The 21,382-nt window shown below is 51.4% G+C and overlaps 1 protein-coding gene across 5 annotated transcripts in view; it reads right to left on the bottom strand.

The window, feature by feature from the left end:
- Positions 1–2,646: 2,646 nt before the first annotated feature.
- Positions 2,647–21,382, bottom strand: part of MGLL (monoglyceride lipase) — a 116,914-nt gene continuing 98,178 nt past the window's right edge. For all 5 annotated transcript variants that reach the window (XM_074914690.1, XM_074914691.1, XM_074914693.1 and 2 more), the window contains 5 exons: positions 18,495–18,631; positions 16,934–17,044; positions 12,806–12,895; positions 6,969–7,184; positions 2,647–6,075 (listed from right to left, as the gene is read on the bottom strand). In XM_074914690.1, coding sequence (XP_074770791.1) covers positions 5,950–6,075; positions 6,969–7,184; positions 12,806–12,895; positions 16,934–17,044; positions 18,495–18,631 — 680 coding nt within the window. In that variant the 3' untranslated portion in view covers positions 2,647–5,949. The remainder of the gene's footprint in view (positions 6,076–6,968; positions 7,185–12,805; positions 12,896–16,933; positions 17,045–18,494; positions 18,632–21,382) is intronic.

The raw sequence follows: 21,382 nt of genomic DNA, 5'->3' as shown, positions 1-21,382 counted from the left end.
CAACGAATGCGTGATTCTGATACAAAGGCAGCTGACCCCGGGAAGGCTGGAAAGCTCTGCGTTTCCTGGGGCTCTGCCTCATGGCATGGTCTGGCAGGGGCTTGCTTGGTTTTCATCATGAACTGATGCGGGGAAGGTACCGCTCGTCCTTTGTGCCTGAGCTGCCGTTGCTTTGACTCTGCTGTTCTCATCTCTGCGTGATTTCTTACAAGACAAGTGGTTTCTGTGCTGGACATCTTGCCCTCCCCTCGGCTCCCCCCAGGGCCAAGCAGAGCCAAAGAAAGCTCTTTGCCAAGTTTCCTCTAGTTAGGCATCCGCACATACCACGCGATCCATCCAAACTCTTAATTGACCTCTTAGGAATTGTTTTTCATCTGAATTCCTGGAATGTTTCCATACACTGAAGAGTTTATTCCGGAGAGAAGGCAAATTAATGCTGTGTCCCTCCCTCCGGAGGTGTGGTGCTCCAGGAGGGCCGGGTGTTTGGTTACTGGGAGGTGTGGGCTCTGCAGTGTTTGCTCGCAGATGTGGCTGTTTGGTTCAATGAGTCGGTTGTTGGGAGAGCAGCAGGAAGGTGAGTGGTAGCTCCACACCAGCAGCTTCCCCGTCGGATGGAGAAGGAGCACCGCAGCCTGATGGAGCTGGAGAGCGTTGCCCTGTTTCTGCGCGCAGAGGAGGTGACGTGCTCGCGTGTGGAGAGAGGAGCAAATGGCTGCTCCAAGTAACCCCACGTTGGAGAGCCTGGCCAGAGCGGGAGCGGCGGCAGCAGGCGGGCAGGCTGGTGGTCTCTGACGCACCTGAGCCACCCCCTCAGCTCCGTCCCTCTTTCCCTGAGATGGAGAAGTGCCCGAGGCTGCGGGTGCCCGACAAGAGCTGCGAGTCCCTGCTCAACCCACCAGCAGCTCTGGAGTGAATCACAGCTCCGAGGGGCTGTGAACCCCCCACTGAACCCTTTCCTGGTGGCAAACGCAACCGAAGCGCAGCCGGTTTGTGTGCTGAGCAGATCTTCTGAGTTAAAACTCCTCACTGCTCCCTGGAGCTGCAGCATTCGGCTCTTTTCTGGTGCCTGAGCCTGGCCCAGGTCATGGGCTGCGTGGTCCCAGACGTGTGACAGAGGTGCGGTCCCTGGCTGGGTGCGACATCTCGTCCCGCGTCCCCGCGGTGGAGGGGACTGCCTGTCCCTGCAGGGTGGCTGGAGAGGAGCTCCCTTTCCCCCCACCCCCCAGCACTGCTCTGCCTCCTGCTTCACCATCAGCTGGTCCCCACCTTGCGCCAACCCCCAGCGCCAGCGTTGGGTGACACGAGCGCGGGCTGGGGAAGAGAAAGCGGCAAAAAGCTCCCCGGTTCCCGCAGGCTGGCAGGATCAGACTAGAAGCACAGGCTAAAAACAGACGGGCCACCTCTGGCTGGGACAGCTCGCCGGGCACCGGGTGGTGACAGCGGGCAAACTGCCCCCCGGCACGGCTGCTGGGGGGGACCTTCCCTCCCTCCCCGGCGCGGGGTCTGCGCCCTGCAGCGGCCCTCAGGGCTGCGAGGAGCTTCATGAGCTGCTCAAACACCAGGGCAAGAGCCGGGGACTCGCTGGTGTTACAGCAAATCTTGTCACTAACGATGTCCCTTACCCCCGCGGCGCTGACCCGCAGCAGGTCCCGGGCCGGAGCCCCTGAGCCGGCGGGGGGGTGAGCCGCCGCGCAGCCCCGGGGGGAGCGTTCTCCTGGAGCGGCTGGGGGCTGCAGGTTGGGCCCGGTGCGGCGCAGGGATGGACCTGCCGCCCCACCCCTGCCCCGCTGCAGCAGCTTGTCCCCGATTTGGGGTGGGGAGCCCTGGCAAAGGCAGCGGCTTGTCCCGACGAGGGGGGCAGGAGGGGACAGTTCTGCCGCGTGGGGCCCCCCCGACCGCGGAGCGCTGGGCCTGGGCGAGTCGGGGGCAGCTCCGAGAGCTGCAAACCCACCCCCGGCCCTCCCCGTACTCACAGCTGCGGGCAGAAGGTGGGATGTGAGGGGCCGCGGCTCCCGGCGGCGGCGCAGCTGCCTCCTGTGCGGGTCGGGTGCAGCTCGGGGCCAGCTCGGGTCCTAACGGGCTTGTAAGAGCGTGGGAACCCGGTCCGAAAGCGGGCTGAGCTCCCCTGGTACTGCGGGCTCCTCACCGGCTCCAGGCTGCTGCTGGGAAGCACTTGGGTCAAGGAATATTTTTTTTTTCCCTGTGTTTTTTTTTGTAAAGTTAGCACCTCAGTTACAATTTTTAAAAAGCAGGCTTTGACTGTGGGGAGGGTAGAGCCGGCTGTCCTTGGGATTACCCAGACAGAGCGCCCTGCTGGGTCAGAGTAAACCATAAAGACATCTTACACCTGCACTGCCCCAAGCTGATTTTTTAATTGCACTGCTCTGGGCTACAGCAGATACTGGCCTGAGGCTGCGGATTTCAGGGCTTTCCAAAAAGCTGAGCTGGAAGCAGAAAGGGAACCTTAGGCCTCCCCCCGGTCCGCAGCGGCTGGGGAGCTGACACCATCCACAGCAGCACCCTGGCAGCACCAAGGGGCTGCAGCCCCCCCTCCACAAGCTGCACGGCAATTTAATACCTCCTCACCTTTCCCATCTCACCCTCGGAGGGACGGCGCTCACCAGTGATGCCCCCAAACCCGCTCTGTTCAGAAAACATAACTTTATTATTAGTTGCAATATACATTGTATTCCTTTAAGAATCCTAAACTTGTATATGGTTTTTCCCACTGAAAATACATGTGTATGTATATATGTTTTTATATATGTATATATATATAAGTGTATTTTATTGAACTGGAACACAACAAGAGAGACAAGCTCGGAAATCACTTGGAAAAGTAAATGTGCTCTCAGCGGGTTTGTGCTGGCAGTGCTGAGGTGAGTGATATAAAAAGAAGAGGCTAAACAGAAAATGCGGAGGGTTAGGCGGTGGGGGGCGGCCTCAGGGCTGCAGGTGGTGGGATGTGCAGTGCTTACACGTCGCTGTTGCTCGGTCGCGGAGCAGTCCCTGGCGTGGCCGGCTGTGCTCCCTGCAGACGGTACCTGCCGCTTCCAACCACAGTTGTATTACGTTTCCCTCGGCAGCGGCTCTGCTCAGGGCTAATCTGGGCAGCGAAGGAAGAATTCCTCCGGGGCGCGGTGAAACCTAACTGGGTCAGTGTAAAGTAGCTTACGGGCAGAGTAAGGGATCAGCAACAGCAGCGAGAGCTGAGCTGCGCGCTGGGCTGCAGCTGGTGGGAATCGGCAGCTCGAGTGACCGGGGCTGAGCTGCCCCTGCCCCTGCCCCTGCTCCCTCCCTCTGCGCCCGTTTCCCCACCTGCCCAGGGCTCAGCAGCCGGCCTGCAGGCGGGTGCTGCCGCAGCCTTTGGGGCTCTTTTTGGGCAGGTTTCCCTGTGTTCCTTTCCTCAGAAGGTAACTCTTCAGAAAACTGGCTGCGGGTGGCAATAAACTGCTGTGCCAGGGCTTGGGGCTTATTCAGGTTGTTTTGTTGCTGTTGTTCTTTCAACTTTTTGTTTGTTAACCTGATTTGCAAATAGAGCTTCCCCAGGCCACGTGCCACTGCTGAGCTTAGCTAGGCAGAGGGACAGGACTCCCCTGGATCAATGTAACTGGTTTCCTTTTATTTCTGCTGGGCTGCAGAGGTTTCTGGGGTGAAAGGACACATTTGAGGAAAGGCACTGACCATGGACCTTCCTCTGCCTGAAGCCGGGTTGGAGGGAGCAGACGGGCTCTGACCTTCCTGCTGGAGGGTCACGTACCCCCACAAAGTGCTTGTCAATTTGGGAAAGGACGTAAGGAATGTGAGCCCTGATTAACTCCTGACTTCCTCGGGAAAAGTGCTTTCAAAAATCCCATCCTTATCATCTTGCTCCTGCCCCCGCAACGTCTGTCACCACTGGAACACGCCTACTTGACTCCCCTTCCAGCTGAAGCAGAAGGTGAGGTTTTTCACCACTGTAGTGTTTCTCTTGCTGTCTTTCCCCAGCAGCATGTGGCAAGGAGGGATCTTGCTCAGGGAGAAGTTGCAGCAAGGCAGGCTGCTGGATGATGCAGAGCAGGGCCTGTGCGTCGCCTCCTTCCCACAGCAAGTGTCACCAGAGGTTTAGCAGGGGCTGGTGAGCACAGCTGATTGCACTGGAGTTGTATTTGAATCCAAAGCTGGTGTTGCTGGAGAATGACAGCACGTTCCTCTCTTCAGAGGCAAGAAAATACAAAGTGTGAAAGTGCCTGGATCAACCTGTACAAAAGAGCTTTCCTGACCCCTTCAGGAGTCACAAGGCCACCACCTGCGTCTACACATCCTTCAGCCGAGCAGACCGAGCCCAGATTCTGAGGGTTATTGCACAGAGGCCCCGGTCCGGAATCTTGCCAGAACTGGTTCTGAAGGGAGGAGAGGTGGGTGACCCCCCGACTGGCCAGGTGGGATCCAGCCCTGGGGCTGCTCTGGCCCCGCGGGCGCTGCCCCGCTCTCAGTGCGACGCTCGCGGGGGGCTTGCAGAACTGGAGGGAGAGGCGCAGTTAAACCCCAGCAGGTCACAAGGTGCCCCCAGAGCCAGGCGGTGCTCACTGCACGGCTCCTGCCCCACGTCGCCTCCAGAGCCTTTGCTTCCACCCCGCTGCTGCCAGAGCCGACGGCTCCAGGCCCGGCTTGGCTGCACCCCGGTGCAGCGGGGCGGGTGCTGGGTGGCGGGGTGCCCCCCGGTCTCTGCCCAGGGGGCTGAGCCTGGCCCTCGGCTCCTGGCTCTCCTGCTCCTCCGGAGCCCCGGGGGCAGCTGGGCCGGGATCTCTGCCCACGCTGTGGGGCTCCTGCTAACCCGGTGGACCATGAGGACACCCACAGCTAATCCCCACCCACCAGATGCTCTGTGCTTCTCTCTAGCATTATTTTCAGGACATTATCCAACTGATGAAGGAAAACAACAGATTATGACTGTGAAGTTGTGGTGAGAGGACTGGATCCCAGTAGGACAACATGATTCCTTGCCAGGAGAAAGAACAATTAACCCCTTCTTTAGACTCTCCTCCCATTTCTTCCCAGCTCCCAGCCACATCTATATACATCATATATTATATTATTTTCTCTTATAACTTTGACTTTGCTTTTCCAGTTTTCAGTAGAGCAAATTATTAATTCCAAAAGAATAAAAAAACGGGGGGGCGGGGGGAGGAAAAAAAGCAGCCCCTAGGAATATTTACATAATAGTTCATTTTACAGAAGAGACAAGGTTTGGCACTGGGAGAAGCATGGGTCTTGAATGTGCTAAGTGGGTTTGATTCCACATTCGTCCTCTCCCCACTGGGATCGTGCTCTGATGATGAAAACTAAAGAGCTGTTCAACCCCCTTTGGCCGAGTGCAAACTCAGGGAGGCTGTGCAGGGCCGGGGGGAGGCTGCCTTTATGCTCTCCCCTGGTTCTGTTTGAAAAGGGCCGTATCCAGAGGGCTCTGGCCGTGGAAACCAGCCTCTCACCTCCAGGGAGCTCTCAGCTCCGTCTTTAGCCTCCTCGTTACCCAGCACCGTCCTCACTGCTCTCCTCTCAAGGACCAGGGCTTCTAAGGTACTGGATGGTGGGGACAGGGAAGGGCCTGTACACACCTGGAATCAGAACCATGAAGTGGAAGATACTGACTTCTTTAACATACCAAAAATTATTGCAGTATAAATACACCCCTGTCACCCCAGCGCAAGCAGAGAAGGGGGGTGGTGGGGGAGGTTTGGCGGGTGGGGGCATTTCAGTCCAGTCACCCGCTCTGGAAAGCTTTGAGGCTGCTCCCACAGCCACCAATTCTTCTCCAGAGTAGAGCAATGGTCGTTTACATCAGCAAATGCAAAATGCCCCACCCTGTGCCTCTCCCCCCACCTTCCCTTATCTTTTTCAGAGAGACTTCTATTAAGAAAAGCATCTATTCCCAGAAAACCCCAGTAAGAGCTGCAAAACCAATTGCTCTTAAGTATGGCTGGTTTCCCCAGCTGCTGAGACCTTCTGGCCAATCCACGTCAGTATTTCTGTGAAGACAGAGGTAGAGACCTCAGGCAGCTCTTTGTGGAGGGCATGATAGGCTTCCTCATACACCTGCAACCAGGGAGAGAGCGGAGATTAGCACAGGGAAAAAAAAATCTGCATGAACAAACCAGTCTTCAGTCCCCTCTTGTCAACACCCACAGGTCCAACACGTCCTGCCCACACCTTGTCAGGCTTCTGTCCTAGATGTGGCAGGTTATGAAATCAGAGAGATGCCAGTGGCAGAAGCAGGAAGGCACTGGCATTGCAGCTTGGCACCCTGCTGCCCTTTGGGAAGATAACTGTGTCCCAGCACCAGCTATTTCTTGCTTCTTACCCTACTAAGGAAGAGGAAATACTTATCATGCCCTTGGAGTTTAAAGGACAATGGGGGATGTTCCCATCATGCCTTGTGCAATTCTAGTCCTTTTACGCCCAAACTATCCAGTTATTTTTCCAATGACCAAAGCTTTCCCCTGGTTTCCTTGTCTCTCTTTCAGGCTCATTCATGTGCTAACAATTGGTTAATCGGCTGTGGCTCTCTTGAAATGAGCAGATGTGAAGTGGCTTCTGCTGTGGGGTGATTTGGAAGGGCCCTCCCTCTATCTTTACGTGCTGGGGCAGGAGATAAGGTTGGTGCTCACGCAGTTGGCGTTGTCCAGAAGAGCTTTTGGGGGGTCAGCACTTTACCTGCTTCTGAGCCTCCCCCTACTGCTACATCCTGCCCACGAGACCCCCCAGGTACACAGCCACTGCTGGGTCAGGGCTTGAGACTGGTTGCAACTGGTGAGAGGCCACCACGCTGTGCCCAGGGAGGGCTGCACCGGGGCCACCTCCCGGGGAACGGAGCTGTGACCTGCTCATTCTCACCTCTGCGGAGCGCAGCAGGCTCCCCCCTCACAGCCACTCATGCTCAGGCAACCACTGACAGGATAATACCCTAAAAATCAAGAAAGCAAGATGACCTTGAGCGTTTTGTCCTGACTCTGCACTGTGTCCATCAGTAAATATGACCCTTTGATGTCGCAGAGCTTGTCAGAAGAGCCGTGTAGCACCAGGATGGGCAAAGTCAGCTTGGGCAGAGCTCGCTCGATTCTGGCAATGGCGTTCATCAGCTGGATGACGAAGGACACCTTCATGCCGCCATGGTAAACCAAGGGATCAGATGTGTAAGACTCCATCTGGCAGGGAGAAAGGTAATTTAAGGTTAGCAATATTTCATGCAGGAAAGTCAAAGCAAATCAGCCTGGCAGTGAGGAGTCTCTTCCCTTGGCCTGCGCAGTCGTTTCCTGCTCTCAGACTCGGGTCGAGGGCTCTCCTGTGCCTGCCCAGAACTGCTCACCCCACCTGGCTTGCTCCCTGCTGCATGTAGAAAATATTCAAGCCAAAACTCTTTCTGCAGGCAAACAACCAGTGTCAGACAGAGACTGTTTCGGTGGGGGCATCTGCCTGCGTTTTTCTCCTCTGTCATGTCCTTCTGTCACTCAAACATGACACCTCTTCTGCAGAGGGTTCTTCAGACTGCATTGCTTGAAAGTTGATGTTCTCTGGGTCCTTCCCATCTCTGCTGAGGGCTCCGATGTCATTCTTCTTCACCTTCTTTTCCTGGGGATGAAAACCATGACCTACCCCTACAGACAATCATCACATCCGACTGAAAAGCTGAGTCCTCCTCTCTGGGTACAAAATGTGCACAGCTGAGGCAGCAAATGATGAGGAAAAAAAAAAAAAAAGTCAACAACTTGCTCAGCCAGACTGTGAGAGGATAAAAATGTTTCTGCTGGTGCAGAAAGTTGCTAGGAACGAGTAGTTACCGCAGCAGGCAAATCTACAGTAAATATTTGTATACTGTACGTGGAGGCGGCCCACACAGCCCCTGCCAGCTCAATATTTGCCAGAATGCTTTGATTAGGGGTTGGTCTCTGGCGCAGCCTCCAGTTTCTCCCAACGCTGGCAGATGTTTATAGAAATGATGGTTATTTATAGGTTAGCCAAAAAGAGTCTCCTTCTCTCCTCGCAGGCGGTGGGGTCTGTTCAAATCCTCCTTGAGGCCCTCCTGCTGTGGCACACGCCTGGCCTGAGGGGACGGGTGGCAGGTGGCCCATGTGTAGGCACAGGACGGAGGGGGCTGCCTGTCCCTGCGGAGAAGCCAGGAAGGCTTTGAGGTGGATTCTGCATTCATCTCCCTGTGAGATGAGAATATCAGGGTGACAGAAGGGCACTACACGGTTCAGGGGCGGGACACGGACTTTCCCGGCTGGGCACTCATTTGCCAGAGGGTGTAAAGCCACTTCCCTCCTCGTCATCTCAAGTATGTTGGAGCACGAAGCACTGGAAGACGTTGCTGGCAGCAAGGCATGCTGGTGCTCACAAGTCTTTCCCTGGCACCTTCTTGCTTCCAGTCCCCACCATCTCCTGCTGCTTGAACCCAAGTGCAGCAAGGGGAAGGGGTGGGTGGGAATTTGGGACTATTAGGGGCTGGCACCCTGCAGGCCCAGCCCGCAGCGCTGAGGGTGGTCCAGGCAGTGACAGCTGTAGAGCTACCCTAGTTTGTGCTGGAGTTGGACCAAAGAAATGTAAGTTGTAGGACCCTTGGGTGCAGCAGATTTTTCTAGTATTTGTTTAAGCCCATCGCTGTGTTTTGGCCTCATGGCTACTCTGAAGCGAGGGGCAGTTTCTGGCAGGGCGACAGGTAGCGATCTCTCACCACATACTAGGATCTCATGCATAGTACCTCCCTTTCAAAGAAGCAAGTGCCCATGCATGTGGGGGGGGTTGGAAAACACTGTAAGAGGCCACTGCAGACCTGAGCTTGTGGTTAAGGTAAAAGAATCCATTCTTCAGACACGCTGAGCATCCTCTGCTGCTGCTAAAGGCTCCAGGAAGCAGAGAGGCTGAACAGCATACGGTCCTTGGGCTCCACACGGACCCTCCCAGTGCCAACCAGTTCGTTGGTGCAGAAACCTCCACCCACATCCTCCATCCCCTGCACCACTCAGCCTGCCTGCCTGCCATACCTTCCCTCCTCTGCAAGCTTCGCAAGGGCAGGAAGCTGCTTGTGTTTCCCAAGAAGCAGCCTCTCGTGAACGTGCTCATGGAAAAAGTTCCGCTTTGACTTCCCGCACACCAGTGCCCGGGGTGGTGTTTCTAGCTCCCGTTGACAGCTGGGTGTACTCTGATACTTTCAGCCAAACGTGTTGGCTTTTCACCAGCATTCTGAGCAAAACCACTGTGTTGCACTGGCTACTCTGCAACTGGCCTCAGCCTCATCTGGGAGTTACTTGTCTGGGTCTATGTCACAGCACTGTGCTAAAGCGGCGCAGTTCTGAGATGGGCTTCTTTTATTTTGTAGGGTTTTTTTTAATTGAAGGCAACAAATTAAGGACTTTGCAGAGGAGGGAATCAGAAGGGGTGGGTGGATGGATTGACAGAAATTCTCTTACCATGGAGTAAAACAATGTTGATGAATTCATGTGAGCTGCCCCCCCCCCCCGCCCCATAAATGCTAAGAGAATGACCTAATGGGTTTCTTTCTTTCTCCTGTTCTTTTCTGACAGAACAGGGATTTTTGAGCTACTGAGCAGCCAACAAATATTTTTGTGTAGATGGTGAGAGGGGAAAAAATAATAACCCAATCCCAAGCCAGATCAATCAGGCCTGCGGGGGGACTAGCCTGTTCCCAGTCAATGAACAGGAATCTCTGTCAGAGTTAACGGTCAGTGGATGGGGTGAGTGCAAAGCAGCAGCTCGCTGGGGAAAGAGGGAAAAGACAGGGAACGGCTTTTATACTCCTCCAGCTACAAACTGCAAATCCTGCAAGCTCAGAGCTCCCACTGGCTCCGAGCCAGCGAGTGCGAGCGGGTCAGGGTGACCCCGGGAGCCTGCGGCTGCCTTCAGCCACGCTCCAGCAACGGCCCTGCAGAGGCCTCACAACTGCTCTTGTTTCTCTTGATGTAGTTCTAGGACAGAAGAACCATCAGGGCTCCTGCTGCACTCCATTCCCCTGCTTAGACATCTCCAACTTCCCTTTGCGTTTTGCAGAGCAATACATTAATTCTAAGGTAATTGCAGCCTCATCCTATGTGGACTCTGCAGGAACAAGTCTAAAATTCCACCGAAATCAACGGCTGCGAACAAAGCTTAGTGGGGTGAAGGGGTGCCCACCCCTGTGATGTAATTCTCCCTTGGAATAACAGGACTGGGGGTTTAAGGTTGCTTCTTGCTCACTTTTGTGTCTCTTGCATTTGCCATAGCAAACATCTCCATGCCATCCTGCGCCTCAGTCCCTCCGCCCCGAGGACAGCCTGCTGGGAACACAATCGCATCAGGAAATTCTTGGATCGAGTCCCAAAAATATTTCTAGAGAATAGAAAGTTGGTCTGGCAGGAGAATGTGTTTAACATATAAATAATGGATGTTTCCAGCACATTGTGTGCTTTGAGGCTGCCCGTCTTGAGTCCAAGAGGAGGGTGGAGTGTGTGTTCGAGACAGCCAGAGGACCGAGATGCTGTGTTGGCTTCAGTCAGTGCCTGGAGCCTCAGATCCTGCAGTTTGAGGCTGGTCAGGAAAGCACTTTACATCACAATCCACAGCTGCCATGCCAGCTGCATGTGCAGGTGTGCAGGCAGCACAGCCAGGAGGGCTTTGTTGTCTCATTTTGAGGACTGCTCCATTATCTGCGGACTCTAACGGAGCAGACCTACGGTTTTATCCACTGCAAAAGGCTTTCCCTTGCTCCATGGACAGGGCAGAGGAAAAACAAAACTCTTGAGACTTGGAGCATCATAGAGCAAAGGGAACAGGAGCCAATATTTGGGTAGAAAGACAACACAATAGCATTTATTATAAACTATGTCCCGTGGCTGCTGTGGTGATTCCTACCATGACCTCACCATGGAAATGCTCACTCAGTACTGTGCTCCCACTTAAGGGAGCTCACTGACACTTTCCTAAATGCATTATTATTCAGGCTGTCCTCACATCCTCACTTTTCTCCTGTAAAGATAGTTAGTGCAGCGTTACCATCTTCCAGCAGAGGCTCCAGCTGTCAGAGGTGGATTTAAAACTGCCACCCTTAAGGACCAGCTGCAGCCCCAATCAGTGTGGAAGCAAAGCCCCACATGTCCCAGCCACGCTTACTCTTCAGGTGACTCTCTCAAATTCCTCTCCTCCTCCAGAGCACTGATTGCTTTTAGCCTCTAAATACAAATGCAGAAGTGAAAACTTTCCTCTGTGTGATTTTGTGAATTGATTGCCTAATTTAAACCTTTTCTATGAATTACATGCAACAAGTTATGGCAGCTGAATGAAATTAAAACAGGTTTCTATAGCTTGACTGGAATCAGCCTTCTTCCCAAGTCTATATTTTGTGCAGCCTTAAGAACAGATATCATATGGTGCATCAGTGGCTGCACAAGAACTCACTCCATGCTAGTCCTGACAGTTTCCTAGAACCTATTCTGTCTGCCTTTTCTCTGCTCCTTGAATCCTTCCACCTCCAACTCAGTGAAATGTTATGCTCTGGTCACAGATGAGTCAACTAAAAGTTGTCTGATCAAAAAAACTCTTCGGCAGAGCCAAGAAACGACCCTGAAAGCCTTGAGGCTATCCTGGGAGACTTTGCTTTCCAGTTTACTGACTGGGTGAGTCAAAGAGGTGGGATATGCCGAGGCTGAATGCATTGCTTGACATCAGCTTTGTTCCTGATGCTTTCAACTTCAGCTCTAATGCCAGTCGAGCTGTCTCCCCAGAGGAAGGCAATTTATTAACTTCTACTTAAGATGTGAACCACTGCATGAACAGCAGGAAAAATTACAGCAGCTGTCAGTGAGCTTATGTGGGAGCACAGGAACAACCGACCACTACAGCAGCGAAGCGCTCTCTTTTGAGAGACCCTTGGGTGCTCCTTTCTATCATTCAAGTTGATTTCTGAAATGCACCAAGTTCTGGGTCCAGCCAAAGCACCTTCATTCACTTACAGTTCTTGCCTCCCTCCTTTCACTCCTCCCACAAGAGTGAGAAGGAAAACCCTCGTTAAGTGTCGTTGCAGCAGTTGCAATGACGTCTGGTTTTGCCAGTGGTAGCAACAGTTACTACTAGGAGTGGGCATGAATGGGAGAAGAGTCCCAAGCTATGGTGACACTACCAAAACTTCACCCTGGAACAGTTCCAGGCACAGTCGCCGTGGTGGAGCTGGAACTGGGTGTTACAGTGGCTGCTTCAGCGCAGCTGGGTTCGGTGTTCTCAGGCGCAGCAAGAAATCATCGTTTGTTTGGAAAGGCCAGCGTGTGATCCAGGAGACCTTGGAGCGAGGTTTTTGGGGCAAGCATGCTCTTTTCCTCTGCTGGAATGCATTCAGCACATGATCCTGGTTTGCAAGCAGCAGAACCCACCTCCAGGACTGTAGGGTTTTGTGCAGTTTCACGCCAAGGAGCAGGGTTGGAGAAATGGACTTTAGCAGCGGGTTTGTAACCTGTGTGAGCTGGGTTTTGCCACTGCAACAAGCGGTGGTGGTGCAGCACAGACACATGGTTCCCACGTGCCTCCCCACGCAACCACAGCACAGGCCTCTGCTCTGTCCTGTACCCAGAGGCCCCCCAGAGGGAAAACAGCTGATTTCCCACAGTCTCCTGCTGTGTGCGGTCAGTTCCACTGACTTGAGATATGTTTCACCTTTTTACACCAGCATAGATCTTGCCCTCATGATTTAGCAAAACACTTGGTTTTTTTCTTAAAGAGAAATGGCAGGACTGGGACAAGGTACTGACTATGCAGTGACTTTAAATGGCATTAAGGTTCTCACCTCCTTCTTGTTCCGGGAAATTGCATTTGGATCTATCGACCCCAGTGACAGGTTTGGGAGAACAAAGTTGAGCACTTTTGCTGCAAAAACCTGTGGGAGAGGAAAGCAAACAGCTGAAGAGCTAGTTAGAGCAAGAGAGGTAACACAGAGAGCCAAATCCTGAGCTGGTGGGAATCAACAGGGAGGTTAAATAGTTGAGATATGTCAACTGCGGCTGGAGAAAGACCTGTCCTATATTTAACACATTTGTCTTAAAGTGTTTAAATGCTCCCAGGATCAGGGAGTGGGTGTGCTAGTCTGAAATGCCATCAGCTGCCCGTCAACAGGAACACCACAACTTCGCTGTACGTTGCCTCTTTCTCTTTCTCAAGTTAACTTGTACGTTAAGCACTTTGACAGGAAAAGCCATTTCCAGCCCTTGGAAGGGCCGGGGTTTGTTGTTTTACTGCCCTTTCCTTGCTGCCACAGCTCTGATGTCAGCCTGCAGTGCCTAAGTGATGTTCGGTGCAACGTGCAGCAGTTGCCTAGGCTGCACTCTTTTTCATAAGCATATTCTCTGGGGAACCTGTAAATAAACAGCAAAATGTGCATGCACTGGCTAAAGCAAACCGTTGCTCACTTGTCTCCTGGGAATGAAACCCAGCAGCATTCAGCAGCCCAGGCTCGGACCCGCTGGCAGGGGCAAGGGTAACATCTCTCACTCCAGCAGCGCCCCAAGCACACTGATACCAGGGTTCTGCTCTGATCGCTGATCGCTGTCTTTAATTAAGTGATCACCATTAAATCAGAAAATATGCAATGAGTGTTTGTAGATCTGGTTTATGGCCCTTTCGTGTTCACAGCCAACACCTGCAGGTAGGCTGTCACCTCTGTTTTCTGTTTCTGCTGGTGTGTAATCACGGGTGATACACGACAGAGTAACTGTGGTATCAGAGAAGAACACAAGGCTGAGGTCAAAGTCGTTTGAGAGTGAAAAGCAGTGAAGGCTCACAGATTTGGAAACACGTCTGTGCTTTGGGGTGGCTACAGCCAGTGTCACTGTTGGGATATGGACCCCTCACTGACTGTGACACTGTGTCAGCAAAATTAACTTCTGCTGAGGTCTCTGGAGTGAGGCTAGTAAAGTAACACAGCCACACCAATGCAAGTATGAGCTTATGGCACATCTTTGCACTGGTTAAGCTAGCCAGGCTCACTTGACTACGCTGAAGAGTCTCTGCAAGAGACACTGTGGTGAGCTCCCGAGGTCTGGTTGAGGGCAGTGAACAGTGTTATCGGGGAGATCAGGGATACGGTCTGACCTGTGTATCAGATACGATGTCTCTGTACCTGGATAACAAACCAACTCATATCTGTTTGATGACTAACATCTCTGCTAAACCAGACAGACCAGAGCAAAGCCAAAATAAGAGATTTTAATACAGTACTTTCTCCCAGTTTGACTCTATCTTTAGAAGCAGTCCTCTGCACTGTTGGTGGGTGCAGATTGAGGCTGAATGACTGGGACACGCTCAGGTAGTGGAACAACATGATGTCCAGTTGGGTTACAAAGCAATAGATCAGCAAGAGGCAAAATGGAAAACACAAAAAATGAAAGAATATTGTGTACTGAGTCCTTAAGGAACAGGCTGAAGGTTAGTGCAGGATTAATCACTATGGAGTATTTCCTAAGAGGCTGTCCTGCCCACCTGATTTCACAGCATTCAGCAGCAGACATGTAGTGGGAGATATTATTTTACCCTTACTCTGCTCTTTGCCAGCATATGTGACTCCCATCTCTTTGCATCCTCTGAAATATTGAAGATTCAGAGCTGAATTTTGTCCAGATTAGTTGAGAAGAAAAGGGGGAAGGCAGCAAGATCCCTTCCTCTCCAGTGGATTCGCAACTGGATGCTTCTGCCAGGACACAAGATCTACAGGGCATTGCTGAAATCGTGTTTCTGCACAGAGCAGAATTTTATTTTCCTGCACACAGTCTGCAAACGCACTGTGTTTCTGCTGCTGCCGGGGCTGGTTCAGAAGCAAGGGAAGGTATTTCTAAGACAGCCTGAAGGACCCAGTGTGTAATCTGGATCACTGTTATTGTTGCCTTGAGCCTCATTTGTTTAGGCCAAGGTAAATTCTTGCTCAGCTGGAAAATTCCCCAGCAAAGGGATGAATGCAATGGTCCTTGGGAAATGGCCCAGGGCCGAGAAGAGTACCAGTTCCAAGGGAAAACCAAAGCCTTTGTGCCTCAGAGGCACAAACACCAATGAAATGGTTTTTGGCTCTCAGAGGAAAAAAAAGCACACAAGTGTTTTCAGCTCAGCTTTATGGGAAAAGGTGGTTTAATCAGGAATACTCTGCCTGTTTTCACTCATTCCTCTTGCAAATACCTTTTCAACTCCAGGACTGATTTCAGCTAAATTTGACAGAGCAGAGATGTTTCAGGAATAATTAATTTTTTATCAGTATTGAGATGCAACAATAGATTTGAAAGAGCACTTGTATTACTGCATGCGAGAGATTCTGTAGGAAAGAACCTGTATAAACACCTCCAAAATACTTCAGTTAGAGATTAGGATTTCCTACACTGAAATAAAGCAACAATCTGGTAGAGATCTGCGAGAAACCAGACTACTCGTTCCCACAGAACTGGCGACTCCTTATGTCAGAAGTGGTTTAGCATCTAGCCAAAGGTGCACCTCTAGAAGAAGGAAAATCCTTCTGTATTTTCCTTGACTGAACTAGGAACAGGAGGCTAACAATGTCTCTCAGATTCAGACCCTGTTTGGTTTTTTTTTCTTAATATTTATTCTTTTTTCCTTTCCAAAGTAAGAAAAACAAGGGCACTGGTGCTGACGGGACCCTTATGCTGAATCAGGTCTAGCCTCACCTGGGACGAATCAGCTCCCAGCCCCCTAAAAGCGTGCTTTGGGGCTCTGACTCCTATTTAAATAAGTTTTCCCAGGCTGGCTGACTTCAGGATTCACTTCCCCTCTGAAAAGTAGGTGGGACTGGGGGGGAGAAACTTAGAAGGAAAATATTGCCTGGCATCCAGGTGGTGCAGATCTCAGCAGGGTTTTGCATTTTAAGGCCAGAGGTCTTAACACGTTTCCTTCAGTGGAAGAGTGAGGTGATTAAAAAGCACCCTTTGGTGCTTGTAACGATTTGTGAGGTCAGTAGATGGCTTTGGCTACAGCAGAAGGGTGACAGGATTATACTGGAAAGTGAGGCAATCTGTTTCCTTTCTCTCAGAAGAAAAAAAAGCAAGAGAAATAGCTTAGAAGTAGACTAAAACAAGAATCTAGCCCTAGGAGAAGAGTCTAGGGAGAAAGGATAAAGGAACGAGTCCTGTGGGAATGAGATGGTCTACTCTTCCTGCTGGCTTGGCTGGTCCTTCCCTTTGCTTCCAGCTTCTTTTAGGATTGTTGTTTATTCTTTTAAAAATCAAGACAGGAGGGGAGAGCTGAGGGTCAGTTGCCTTGCAGAGCCTCCCTAGGGAAGGACAAACTGGGCAGTGAAATTTGGATCAGAAATAGCTCTGGAAGGGAGATGTGAATGGGAGGGGGTAAAGCCTAAATGCCAACTGAACGAGATGGGCTGGACAAGCACCAGCTACAGTACCAGTCCAAACGGGACGCTGCTGGGGCAGTGATGCTTTAGCTGGAAGCTTCCTTTGAGGCTCATGAAGGATTCCTGGGACTCAAGAGCACTAGTTTTGTTTAGAAATTGGTCATCCCCCAAACGCCAAAAATAACCCTGGCCTGACTTAGCCAGCAGCCTGTGTTGCAACTATACCAGACTCTGTATGAGTCAGGAAGAAAACTGTAGGAGAGGAAGGGAAAGGATGGCACTGTGTGGGCTGCCACAGGGTGTGGTGAAGAAAGCACAGTCTGCTACCACCTCCCGAGGTAGCATCGTTATCTGACTCGTTTAAATAAGCTTTTCTGGACGAGTTCAGGATTCACTTCCCCTCTGAAAAGTAGGTGGGACTGTGGGGGAGGCACTTACTTAGCAGAGAAGTATTGCCTGGCATCCAGGTGGCACAGACCTCAGCAGGGTTTTGCATTTTAAGGCCAGAGGTCTTAACGCGTTTCCTTCATCACAAGAGCGAGGTGACTAAGTGCAACGTGAGATTGCTCTTACCTTGATGGGAGTGGCGACTTCTGGGCTGGCTACCACTAAAGGAGAGATTAACAGCATGCCTGAAAACTCACTGGGTCTCTCACTAGCTGTCAGAATGGAGATGGCTCCTCCCTGCAACGCAAAATAACAGCCCACAGCTTAATACAGGTGTCAACATCTCCTTTGCACAGTAATCCTGTTACTGGAAGGGTTTTAGTCCAAACAAGCGAATTATTTCTGCCCCAGTGAGAGCGCAGCGTGGTCAGCGAGGGAGGCTGGAGGCATCAAGGCACTACAAGTGTCTGGGTTTGGGGGGGAGAAGAGCCCTGGTTTCTGTTCTCATGCTATAAACCCTCACGCGCACTGAACCCAGCTCTCCGTGCAATGTCCAGCGGCTCCCCAGGATGCCGTGTGGCCCCCTCAGTTAAAAGGACTAAGAAGAACATTCTGAAGTGGTAATTCAGGTGGGACTTGAAAAATAAGTTGAGACTCTGTCAGCGTGACAGCCTGGTGCTGTGTTGGGGAGATGCCATGAAGCCAGGCTCGCTCCGCGCTTGTGGCACCGGTAACCTGGGCAACGGCAGTGCTGCCACCCGGCATGTGAAAATCTGCACTAATTACTGGAAGTTAAATATTTCTCCTCAGCGTCCCCAGCCCCTCAGCGCTGCGCCCAGGGCCTGACAGCAAACCCCCAGCCCGTGGTTGGGAGCCGAAGGCCAGCCAGGCTGCGTGAGGACAGGGGCTGGTGGCGTGCGGGGTGGCGGACAGAAGGGATCTGGCTGGCTTGCTCGGGAAAATTTGCAGAGGATTAGTTGCCAAGGGAAATATTTGGTGAACTTCCACGCTACCGGAGAACCAGGGCCTTGTTAAATGGAGTAGCAGCAAGAAGCATCTCAAAGACCTCACTGGGAAATTAGGTCCTTGTTAGAGCGGCTTTGGAGCGCAGCGAGCACTTCAGAGCATGCCGTGCCTTCTCATGCAGGAATGCCTGTTTATCCGAGCATGGGCTGAATCCCAAAGAACTTATTCATTTTCCTCTCCTCCGGGAAGGCAGGGAGAGCAGATCAATGACATCAGTGGGAATATTGCTAGCTTGAATAAAGGGATTTGGCCCGTGCTCTCGGAATCAGACTTCAGATCTGTTCACCAAATCAGTACCTTTGTTTTTGCAGCCCTAATCCCTGGTACATTTTCCTGTTAGGCTGTTTAACAGAATGAGGCTACAGGGTATTTTTGTGCTTCATCCCCTAGCTGCTCACAAAGCTTTGGAGGGCTTAACCTCCTGGTTACTGGTTAAAATGGAAGAAGCCCAATGCTGCAGGGAGGTGGTGGTGTGAATGAACGGTCCTATTAAAAAATCGGGCCATTGTTGCAAATGGCACTAATTAGGGCCATGATCCGGGGAGAAAAGTTAAGGACTGACTGTACTCAAGACGGATCTTGTGGGGTAAGGCACGCTGGCAAATCAGTCAGGGAATGAAGCCGAAGGGAAGGTTGCTTGTGGTCTTCTTCCTGCTGCGGGCTGAGCTATCTCCTGCCATCTGCGAGAGTCCCAGCGGGAGGAGCAGGGGACGGTGCTTACCATGGAGTGCCCCAGAATGAGAATGGGCAGCTCGGGGTGCTCTTTCTTCATGAGATCAATGTGCTGCAAGCTGTCCCTGATGAAGACGTGGAAATCTGAGACAACCATACGATCGCCCTCGCTCTGCCCGTGGCCAACTGTAGGGGAAAAGGAGAGCATGTGTCTGAGTCACTGGAAGCAGTGGTTGCAGGCGAGAAAGGCTTTAGCAGAAACATGCCTGTTGCACTGTTGCTGTCCTAGCCTGACCTCCTGCTGTCATGTCTCAACAGAAAGAGTGCTGCAGAAATACAGAGGAAGCACAGAGCTGTTAAAGAAGTGCCATACTGGCCACGATCTGAATTTTTTTAAAAAAATCTTATATCCCCTTCTGTTTCTACCTGCTCTTCAAACCTAAGAGTGCTGATCTAATCCCAGCCTTCGACATCAGGGTGAGGAGAGCAGAGGGGCTGTCTTGCCTTGCTGCAGAGAAGGTGGGTCACTGCATCCTGGGAAATGGATTTTTGCCCCGGGGATCAGCTGCTGGAGGCCGATGGCTCACTGTGCAGCAATAACTGCTGTGTCTTGGCAAGAAACAGAAAATTTCTAACTAGATATGGTTGCTATAAACTTCATGGGCCATGGACACAGCCTTTTCCAGGGCCTGGGTGTGCAGGAGTTTGCAGAGCCCTGCCTTTTCTCACTGATACCCTGGAGCACTGGGTGGGCTGGAAACCTTCCTGCTAGGAGGTGAAGCGCTCAGCAGAGGCGGCCAAGTGTCGGTGGTTGCAGAAGCCTGCGGTGGGCAAGTATCAAGTGGCCTGCTCCTCCTAAACAAGTGCTAATGCAAACTGTACTGCACCTGGATGCCGTTAGCTCATTCTGTATCTGGGAATTATCTTGTCTGATGAAGGGAAAGGGAAGGGAAAGGCTAAAACAGGAGATGGTGGGTTGCTATGGGAACAGCGGCATCCCTGGCAGAGGAGGCAGCATCGCCTCAAACACAGTCCCAGGCAATTCTGAGCTTGGAAAAGCTTGAAATTAATACCACCTTGGGGAAGCGGTTTGCATGTCTACCTGATCAGATGTACATGTTATTATCTATCACAAATAAGATTCTTCCTTAAAACCAGTCTCCTTGCTTGTTTCTGTTCCATGCAGGTTGTTAAGGAAAATTGTGAAAGGGAAAACACATCCCATGTGTATGGGACAGGGAGTCTCAGACATCTCTCTCCCACTGTGTGCCTACCTAGGCCTTCTCCAGTGGCAACCTAGGCAGACTTGAAGGCACAAAGGGGCAATAACTTGTCAAACGATGTGAAGTGCCTGTTAATTGTTTACATGCTGGATGGTACCCCCTCTAGTGATCAGCAAAGCAAAGCATTGCCTACCCAGCCCAAAAGGTGCAGGCTTCTCAGTTAGATCTGCAGTACTCATACCAGAAGAAATCGCTATGTCTAAACTTAATTTTTTTTCAAGCCATCAAAAAAAAAATCACCTTGCAAAGCAGGCAGAACTTCTAAATACACTACATCTAAGAAAAACTGAAAAAAGCTTTTGCCCTGGCAGGTGCTCTCCAGAGCTGGGTCTCCTGGCAGTGGACACGGCCATCAGCCACGCTGCCTGGCAGGTAAACCCACAGATGTCAGCTGGCCAGTTATAAATAACGTATTACCGCTTCTGCTTCCCAGGCACACGCTCCAGCTCCTGCCAAAACACGATACAGCAAGCATCCTCCGTGGGTCAGCGACCAGAAACAAATTGAAGAGCCAAATAAAATACAAGTTGCAATAACCTGCAGAAGCGAAGCCACGTGTGTGGGTAGTGGCTCTATTAACTTTAAACTGATTTTTGTTACAGATGGAAAGTGAGATTTTGCCAGGTTTATACATGTCCAGTCCACTCACTCTGTGGACCTCAAACGCACTATCTGTCTATTATTTAAACTTCAAATGTAGCAAGTTAATATGAGCTGAATAATCCAGAGAGAAGAGCATTTTCTCTTAGCACTTCTTTTTTTCTCCGGTGCTGCTTGCACTTGCTTCGACTATCACCTTCTCTACAGTGTCTGTGGAAGACAGCTGAGCAAGCAGGAATAGCAACCCCCCGTGGCCCAGGTCCCTATATGGGCCGTGACTCACCACTGTAGAGCTGTGAGGCTTTGCTCTAATTTTGGATGAGACAGAGGCAGGTCTAGAAAGCCTCCTTGGTCCTTCAGCATGGAGAAAATCTCCTGGTCCTACCACGTAACAATGATGCTGCTCATAACAGGCAGTTATGACTGTGGAAGCCAAGAAATACTTGTGCAATAGCTGTGACAGGCATCTCATTGGATTTCTGCAGGGTTTGGTGGTTTTTTTTTTTTAATAACTTAATGAACCCACCTTTTGACCCCGCTTTTAACTACTAAAGTACTGCGCCCCACTCAGAGGGCACACAGCAGTGCTCAAGGAGCAGTTTGTCTGCACATATGGTAAAGGAAGGCCATGCCAGTCATTGCTGTGATACTATCCCTGCCCCTTGCACAAGGTTAGCCAGATGGCATTGCTGGGCTCTGTTCTTTTATTATTTTATTATTATAGAAACCAAACCTACTGCACCAGAGAATGGGTTTATTGCAAGCTTGAATCTCCCAGCTGGGAAAGCTTCAGGGTGAGGAACAAAGACCTCTTCTATTAGATGAAAGACATGTGCACAACCAAACATCAATGGAGTCAAGAATATTGACATGGTTTTCCCTGTTCTTTCGCCTTTAGAGCTGTTAAGAATGAAAGGTCAAGTTCATCCTTGATGTAAAGCTCTTTGGGTTTTGCTGGGAATTAATCTGACACAACGGTTCCACAGTGGCAGTGGGTGCAAGAGGAGGGGAACTGCCTGCACCCAGGAACTGGAACTAACCAGAGGTGACACAA

The sequence above is a fragment of the Athene noctua genome, chromosome 10 (genome assembly GCF_965140245.1).
Source record: "Athene noctua chromosome 10, bAthNoc1.hap1.1, whole genome shotgun sequence".
In the NCBI taxonomy this organism is placed as follows: domain Eukaryota; kingdom Metazoa; phylum Chordata; class Aves; order Strigiformes; family Strigidae; genus Athene; species Athene noctua.
This window is presented reverse-complemented; position numbering and strand designations above follow the sequence as displayed.